The 9,369-nt window shown below is 45.7% G+C and overlaps 1 protein-coding gene across 1 annotated transcript; it reads left to right on the plus strand.

Moving 5' to 3' along the window:
• Window positions 1-6,418: 6,418 nt before the first annotated feature.
• Window positions 6,419-8,216, plus strand: LOC134178503 (myosin-4-like). Its single transcript, XM_062645378.1, has 2 exons — window positions 6,419-8,177; window positions 8,212-8,216. The coding sequence occupies exons 1-2, from the start codon at window positions 6,464-6,466 to the stop codon at window positions 8,214-8,216; spliced, it is 1,719 nt and encodes a 572-aa protein (XP_062501362.1). The 5' UTR covers window positions 6,419-6,463.
• The last annotated feature ends 1,153 nt before the right edge of the window (window positions 8,217-9,369 follow it).

A 9,369-nucleotide genomic window follows, 5' to 3' on the forward strand; every position in this document is an offset into this window, starting at 1 on the left:
ACCCAGAGATGTCTGCTCGGTGTACTGGTGTTGCTGCTCAGTTCTCTTCATTTGACTTTCTCTTTGGAGTAGCATTAGGAGAAAAAGTCTTGAAGTTGGTTGACAATCTGAGCAAAGCTCTTCAGCACAAGAAGATGTCTGCTGCACAAGGTCAAGTGTTAGCAGAACTTACCATCAAATTTCTTGCACTAATGCGTACAGAAGCTGAATTCTCAAATTTCTGGGAAAAGTTGATAGAGAAACAAAGCAAAGAAGATGTTGCAGAGCCTTCCCTTCCTCGGAAAAGGAAGCGTCCTTGCCGATATGATGAAGGAAGTTCGGGACACTTCGCAACATGTATAGAAGATCATTACCGGGTTATGTATTTTTCCGCTTTCGATATGGCAATTCAGTCTATCAAAAGCAGATTTGACCAGCCACACTATAAGATATACAGCAAGCTTGAATGCACACTTCTGAAGGGTGCTGCTGGAGAGAGCTATACGGATGACCTGTCTAGCATACAGGAGTTGTACTGCACAGACTTTGACAGCCATATCCTCCAGACGCAGCTATTGATACTGTATTCTCACTTTAGAGAAACGGCAGTCACACCAGCCCTGATGGATGTTGTGGACTATGTTAAGTCACTAGGGAAACCCGGCCAACTGCTGTTGTCTGAGGCGGTCAAACTTATATGCTTGATCCTTGTTGCTCCTGTAACAAATGCAACTAGTGAAAGAACGTTCTCAGCTCTCCGCATTGTTAAAACATACCTTCGGTGCACTATGACACAGGCAAGGTTAAATCACCTTTTAATGTTGCATGTGCACAAAGAAGCATGTGATAGTCTTGATCTAGAACTATGCATAGATGATTTCTGTAGGGAATCAGAACACAGAAGAAACATTTTTGGCTCAATGTAGATTTACGTACAGAAATAGCCTTGTAAGGTTTGACACATGTTGTTCTAGTAGTTACTAAGTGTTAATCTTGCGTTCTCTGTATGGTATTCAAGCTTTTAGAGAAATGTTTAGCGTGCGTTAACCGTTATATGATCACGCCCACCTAGCGCGCGTTAGGCCGGACCACTTTAAATTTGCTTCCGACGCCTCTGGTTACAGTGGTCGGAGTGCCTCATTTACCTAGATGACGTAATCGTGTTTTCATCGAGCTTTGACAAGCACATGCGAAGGCTGGGACTAGCGTTTGAAAGATTGGAAAAGGCTAATCTGAAGCTAAAGCCTAGTAAGTGTCAGGTTGTGCGATCAGAAGTGTGTTACCTGGAACACACAGTATGGGAAAGAGACTCCAACCAAATAGCGAAAGGGTTAAAGCAGTGAGTGAATACCCAAGTCCCAAGGATGTGAGCCATCTGAAAACCCTTCTTGGTATGGCCGGGTATTATAGACGATTTATACCTAATTTCTCTGAGACTGCTGCACCTATACGAACTTTTGGAGAAGAAGAAACCGTTTGAGTGGTCTGTAAGCTGTGAGAAAGCATTTAAAGAGATACGAGAAAAGATGGCTACAAGGCCTGTGTTGTCTTTTCCAGACTTTAGTCTACCTTTTGAGTTGTCTGCGGATGCCAGTGAGATTGGTTTGGGTGCAGTACTCCAACAGACAGTTGAGGGGTCAGAACGTGTAGTGAGTTTTGCGAGCAGGACATTGCACCAACAAGAAAAGAACTATTCAACCATCAAAAAGGAGATGCTAGCAATTGTCTGGGCCATACGCCACTTCCGATGTTACCTTTACGGTAAACCATTCTTGCTTAAGACAGATCATCAACCACTGGTCTGGTTGAAGAGCATGAGAAAGCCTCAAGGAAGGCTATCTAGATGGTTAGCCGCACTAGCAGAATACGAGTTTTCTGTACAACACATCCCCGGAAAAGCGAATGTGCCAGCTGATGCTCTGTCAAGAAGAGTAGGGGGGCAGAACAGTGGAGAACAAGAGAAATTAGAGGCAGATGGTACAAAAACTCTGGACGAAGTAATGACTCCTTACTCTGTAAATGCAGTAGGATTTTAAGCAGATTGGAAGTTAGATGAAATGGCAATGCTGCAGAGACAAGACCAGGTATTAGCTGAAGTCATCTATCGGCTGGAACACCAACACAAGCCACCTAGGTCTTGGAGTAAAGATGAAAGTTTGAGATCATACAAACGATTGTATCACCAGTTACACAACAGGAATGGAGTGTTACATAGGGTAAGGTACGTGGCTCTACCTGGTGGACGGTGGGAAAAGAAAGAAGCTTTAGTTATTCCAAGTGCAATGATACATGATGTACTCGAGGAGGTACACGACAAGGCAGAACATATGGGTGTTGAGAAGACCTTGGCTAAGCTTGAGGAGAGAGCATGGTGGCCTGGGTATACTACGGATGTGATGGACTGGGTTCGTTGTTGTGAGGTGTGTGCAAGAAGGAAAGGACCAGCAGTGAATCCGAGAGCGCCATTGATGAGCGTACCGATTGGATCACCCATGGAAATGCTGGCAATGGATATTTTGGGTCCTCTTCCTGTTTCAAACAACGGAAATAAATACTTGTTAGTAGTTTCTAATTACTATACAAAGTGGCCAGAGGTTTTTCCGTTGCCTGATTAGAAAGCTACCACTGTTGCAAAAGTACTGTACAATGAAGTAATATCAAGGTTTGGGGTGCCACTTGTGTTGCATAGTGACCAGGGAAGGAATTTCGAAGGATCGGTGATGAGAGATTGTTTGTTACAAGCTGTAGAGAGTCTAGAGGATGGATGAAGCAGGACCTGCAGTGGTTGACTCTCCTGCCTTACATCAACATCTGTCAGAAGAGGAAGCACTAGCGGTTTATTTTCAGCTGGCCTATACTAATGCTCAGACTTGTTCTGTCCTGGAACATTGCCATGGTCTGATCTTGACACTAGATCAAGTAAAGAAACGTCTAGTCAAACTTGAACTACGAAGGCGACAACCTGGTGCTGAAGTCCCTCTTGCAGATGTTGAAGCAGCTATTCAAGTAATTTGTTAATTAAATGGAGAATAAATACATTTGACGTACTAAAGTCCAATTGTCAATCTCAGAACCTGGAAAATTAAAAAGTGCAGAGTACATGCAGTACACTTTTATCAGAGACACTAAAGATGTCTTGTACTATCCCTGTTAGTAGTCATGTGCTATTAAGTGACTTCATTTAATAGTGCTTTTCCTATGGTGTCTCTGCATATCGTAATTGGACTTTATAAGCTTTGTGAGAAAACAAGTCTTGTATCATTGTAACGGTATATCCTACTGTCTGCCTGTTTGTTTAATCTATTTGGCTGTGTTTCCACTAGCTGCACCTTAAACTAGTTTAGCTTAAATGGGTTTAAGAACTAAACCAGTTGAAGAAAGCGACTGTTTAGACTGGGAACTTGCACATCCGGAATGTGCAAAACAAACCGTCTAGGAGCGCCTTATTTTGAAGTATTGGGCTGCTTTGTCGCCGAGTCAGAGCAGCTGTTGGTTTTCACTGATTCAGCGTCTGCTAGTAGCAATTTGCATGACGATGACCAAGGACACCGTCTTGTCTCTCTCCGTAGCTACTGATTTCTTTACCCCAGTTAACGACCCTTACATCTTTTAAGGCAATCCTATCCCAGCAAAATAGTCAATATCATCAAAACGACATTGTCAGAAGCCATATAAACAAGCGAGCTACTGTCACGTGACAGTTAAACCTAAACCACTTTGCTAAACCTACTTTAAAGTCTGTTTAGGAAAGCGGTTTAGGTTTAAAATATAACTGGTTTAGTGCAGGTGGAAACAGGTCAATTCTTAAAGCAGTTTAGCTTAAACCAATTGTTAAACCGGTTTAGGCATTAGTGGAAACATGCCCTTTGTTGCTTTTTTTTTTGCAAAATGGCAAACAGTAGCTGTATTTCAACAGTGATCAATATAACCAATTGATCATTGATTTGAAATGGCCAATGCCATAGGCCGTTGGCTGACAAAAAATGGCAATTGGCCGATATTAGTAGACCACGGCCAGACATTCTGCCGACCAAACAGGAGACAACACACGTATAGGTAAGGCATGTAGATGCATGTTGTTGCAATTGCCTAAATAGGAACATCTGTTTATGTTGAAGTGGCAACAGATATGCGTGTGTCATCATACTCTGTGCACTGAGAAGTAAAAACCACAGGTGGATTACTAATCCGAACAACGCACACACACAATTAGCGTAAAGTGTATACAGTAGGCAAGTAGTCGGTTTTTAGTTAACGTGCCCAATCCTAAAATAGGGAAACTGTTTCTAATAAATAGGTCTTCGGACTGTCAGTGCTTGTCACCAGCCTCATTAGTAAATTTTAGCGGTTGCAGCAGTGAGTGGCATGGTCTGTGCCCCTTTTGATCATTCCAATTCTTGCATTTCAATGCTGCTAAAAATTGGAAATGTTCCGAATGTTTTAATGTACCTTTTTATTTTTTACAAACCATAACGCAAAAATTCGCAATTTTGGTTGAGCAGTAATTCTATCGTTTAGAGGACGTTGTTGAAATGTTGGAAACGTATCTTATTGTCATTGTTAGATTCTACAAATTGAAAATTGCAACAGTGGCAGTGGTACCATTTGGTCATTCTAATTTTCTAATTTTCTAAGCTGGCATCCTGCTCAACATCAGGGCCAACATATAAAGTGAGAAAATTGCCGCTGCCGCCCTTGCCTGAACTGTTTCACACTACCAATGTACTATAAGTACCGGCTGTAGGTGCTAATTGTATCAATAAAGTTTGATGAGTAATCTCAGATAATTTCACACGTAGTTTCCAAAGTAGTCCTTCAAGGTACACAGAACACCGGCCGTTATTGTCAGGTACATCTAGCCTTCTTCTACTTAGATAGGCAATTGTTTGTCTCGTAAATTCATAAATTGGTCTTATACATTACTTTCTTTGCCCTACAATAAAGCTGGTCATGAACGATGTGTCTGAAGACAACTAGTCTTAGCCGGCTACATGCACGCCAATATTAGTTTCTACTTTCAAACTCAATATCCTGGAGACAGAGGCTTCAGCGCCGTAAGTGTGTCTCGATATTGCCGAGCCCAACAGCATTCACTACCGAAGCGGGTGGTCTGATAGACAGTTGGACTTAGCGGTCAACGAAGTTGTACGTCAGGTATCTAGGTGTACACCCGCGCTAATGGTTGTTGTAGATCTGGTGTTTGACTTGGCGTATGTAGGTTGGTCAAGTGTATGGTCGCAGGACTGTCCAAGGAATGCTCGTTTCAAGAGGAGTACATTTACATGTTTCAGAACGTAGAATTGGAGATTCTTTGAGACGGGTGGCACCGCTATATCATCAAGCGACGCAACAGAACACGGCAATGCGAACAAACGCAGTGCCGTACTCATCCGACTACCCTAGACATAAACTTCAAGTTGATCAAAATGAAAAGCTTGCTGGGTACGGCGTAACTCACGTGGCAGCTATTGACGGCTACAGCGGCATGATACTGGGATTTGTAACTATGAGTGTGAAGAACCCTAGTGTGATCTACAACAGTCTTTACAGGTGTGTGTGCATGGACGGCCAACGCTTTTTCCTTTATTCAATTTATTATATTTGCTGTCGAACTATCGTGTCTCAATTCGGTTTGTTGGATCTAATCAGAGTTGATCACGGCCGTGAATGATGCTTGATGTTGCATGTACAGGACATTCTTTCTTATCTACGGCTCAACACCTCCAGGCTCCCTTGCATCGCTTCCACGTCGACACAGGTGCGAATTGTTCTAGGTTTTAGATAATATAATTAGTTGTACGGTATCCGTAGGTGCCTCGCGTTCGTGAGTAACACGTCCAACGGAGTTTTCAGACCGTACACTGAAACGCCGAGTCCTAGCTTGGCAATACGTATTTGTTGAAACCCTAGCTGTCATGGAAGTAAACATGCTAACTTCCTAGTAGTTTAGATTACGTATCTAGGCCTGGTATGGTAGTCGTCGCTTTGCGATCGTGATCAAGACAATTGAAGTTTACAGTCTAGGTGTAAGGTTGTATTATCATCCGGGTAGTTAGAGAGTGGGGGGTTCCCGGTTGTGTGTTGGCGGTCGTGCAGTAGTCGCGTGTGTGTTGGCCAATAGACGGGAAACGTGAGTACGAGTGGTGCAGTTAGCCTTGTGTGGCGCGAACAGTATTACATTTGGGGGCCTGTGTCCGGGAGAGTGACGTCGTACACGAGCGGCAGAAGAGTGCTGTCAGCAGACTCAAGCGGAGCAGCTGAAATCGTCAAGCGTAGCAGTACGTAAGTGTGGAACGAAACAGTGAGCGAGACAGACTGTTTCGTCGGGTGCACTAGGAATCACGCGCAGTTCACGCGGGAGTCACGTGCTGTTCTAGAACGTTCGTGGGCGTGGTAACAGACACACCTTGATCGCGTTGTGAAGGGAGAAACCGTCCTGGAGAGTGACTTCGGGAGGCGTTACAACTTGAGATCGAGGCAGACCATGGCGAGTGAGGGAGAAGTCGAGTCACTTCGCCGCCAGGTAGAAGAACAGAAGATTCAGCTAGAGGAAGCGCTGCAGAGGGTCTCTCAGCTGGAGAAAGAGCTCGAAGAAGAACGGAAATCCGTTCGACTGCAAGTGCTCGAAGCCAAGGAAGAGGTGAGAGATAGAACAGAAAAGACGTTGGATGACGTGAGAGCGCACCAGGAGCGTATGCGCAATGAGTATACGGAAATGCTGGCAAAACGGGATTCACAAATTGAGGAGCTCGTCCAGAAATTGGAGGATGCCAGAGAGATAGCCCCACCCTTGGAGGAGGACGAATTACGCACAGAGGATGTTGCTGAGAAGGCAGAGAGCGCTAGCAGCCAATCGTTGGGAACTACTAACCAGACAGGTAGGCAAATGGAGGAGCATCAAAGTCATGAGTCGAGTGTTGCCAGTGCAATGAGGGCCTGGAGTCTTCCTCGGTTGCAAAAGTTTACAGGGGAGAGGGTCAATGACGAAGATGGCTTCAAACAGTTTGTGAAAGAGTTCGAGAGATACTCTCTGCTGGCTGGTTGGTCTGGTGAGATTAGGCGGTTGCAGTTTGAAGTCCACTTGGGAGGCAGGGCACTGAGGATGTACGAGTCATTGAAAGATGACCAACGCAGGACGTATGAAGAAGCCCGAGATGCGTTGATAAAGGTGTTGCAACCTGTCAGACTGGAATCCTACAGGCGTAACCAATTTAACAGCAGACGTCAGAGAGAAGGAGAGTCAGTTAGTGACTTCGCAGAAGCATTACAGCGATTGATGATGCAAGCTTTTGAAAGGCACAGCATGGACAACGAACTGCGAGACAAGATACTACTCGGTCAGTTTGAACAGGGACTGTTGACCAAGTGGAAGACACACTTGAAGTACCCCTTGGATACGTTTGAAGATGGTGTAAGCCAGGCGCGAATGGCAGAAGCGGTAGAGGAACAGTTGCTTGGAGTGTCTGCTAGGGGAAATCCCAGAGGAAAGGCTGTCAAGCAGCATACTGCACAAGTAACAACTGAGTCCACTCTAACCCGTATACCAGGTGAAACTGAGCAGGACAAGGAAGCTGAGCAAGGGATCGCTACCTCAGCTAAGCTTGGAGGTCCAACCAGGAAGCCATGGATAAGGTGTTTCAAATGCCAACGGAAGGGACACTATGCATCTGACTGTCCTGACTTAGGAGGAGATAAGGGACCAGTCAAGACCAAGCCACAGCAAGGAAGTAAACCTAGCCAGGTATCAGTGGTACAACAGTCACCAGAGTCAGTGAGCCTGGAAGAGAGAATCGAAAGGGCTAAAAAGGAATACGAGGATTTGCAGCTCCGACGGCTACGACTATCGGTTGCAGCAACACAGGAAGAGGAGCAGGTAGCGGTTGTCACTGAAGCGGTAGGACCACGTCCTTACTCCCGAATCCTAGTTGGGGGCTGTGAAGTAGAAGCAATGCTAGATACGGGCTCTCCTGTCTGCATCGTTTCGGAAGCTGTACTTTTGCAGGTGGCCAGGAAGGGTAAAGTGCGGAGTAGTGATCTGAAACGACCAGGAGTAAGGCTAACGGACTACAATCACCAGGAGATCCCGGTATTGGCTCAAGTCGAACTTGAGTTATCTGTGAAAGACGGATTGACTGCCACAGTACCTGTGTTTGTGTCAGAGAAGGCTAAGCCACCTTGTCTGCTGGGACTAGAGGCCAGTGTGAAGCTAGGACTAGTATCCTTAGCCCCTAGCGTAGAAGTCCGCCGTGCAACAGGAGGGTCGAGTGTAAACGCAGCCCGGACCAATGTCCGACTGGTTGGAGCATGTCGAGTTCCCCCAAACCACGCTACGTTTGTGAAGGTTCGGGTGGAAGGAGATTGGAAACCTGGTGAACCGGTTATTTTTGAGCCCAACCGTGACTGGCAGAGGAAGAGAGAGCTACTCACTGAGGATACTATCTTAGTACTGGATCAGGATGGCGCGGCTCAAATTTTGGTGACCAATGGGGAGGCCACACTGTCTAAGGCCGCCAAAGGAGAAGTTGTAGGTACAGTGGAAGACTGTGATCTGGTCGATGCTGCCCGTCTGTCCCGAGAGAATACAGACATGCTTGGCGCAGCTGTGCCCCCAGATGAGGAGAGAGAACACACTGTGAATACGGTATCTGGACAGAGAGTGGATATGAGTGAGGGTGACGCAGAGAAAGTTAAGGAGAGGAAGGAAACGTTGTTGTCCCAATTAGACTTCTCTGCCAGTGAGTTGCCCGAGGAGGTCCTAAAACAAGTGAAAGAATGGCTTCTGCAACACGCAGATGTCTTTGCCGTCCTGGAAGGAGAGCTGGGACGAACAGATCTAGTCGAACACGAGATTGAGACGGGAGACCACCAGCCCATTATGCAAAGGCCAAGAAGAGAACCGTTTTCCCTGAGGCCTCAGATAGTGCAGATGGTGGAGGACATGCTTTCACAAGGAATAATTCGTCCGTCGTCAAGTCCGTGGTCGAGCCCTGTGGTCCTCGTCAAGAAAAAGGACAACAGTTACCGTTTCTGTGTGGACTATAGGAGGTTGAATGCCATTACGAGAAGAGACGTTTTTCCACTTCCGCGAATAGATGATCTCATTGACAGGTTAGGAGGCGCCCAGTTCTTCAGTTGCTTAGACGAAGCGTCAGGATATTGGCAGATACCGATGAGCCCACAGTCTCGTCCAAAAACAGCGTTCATAACACACCATGGACTCTTCGAGTTCAATGTCATGCCCTTCGGGCTGTGCAACGCTCCAGCCACATTTCAAAGAGCAATGCAGGTGATCTTGGCAGGATTGGAAGAGATATGTGGTGTATATCTCGACGACATTATCGTGTTTTCAAACTCAGTCGAAGAGCATTTCCAAAATCTTGAGCAGGTTTT

This window comes from Corticium candelabrum, chromosome 4, assembly GCF_963422355.1.
Source record: "Corticium candelabrum chromosome 4, ooCorCand1.1, whole genome shotgun sequence".
Lineage (NCBI taxonomy): Eukaryota > Metazoa > Porifera > Homoscleromorpha > Homosclerophorida > Plakinidae > Corticium > Corticium candelabrum.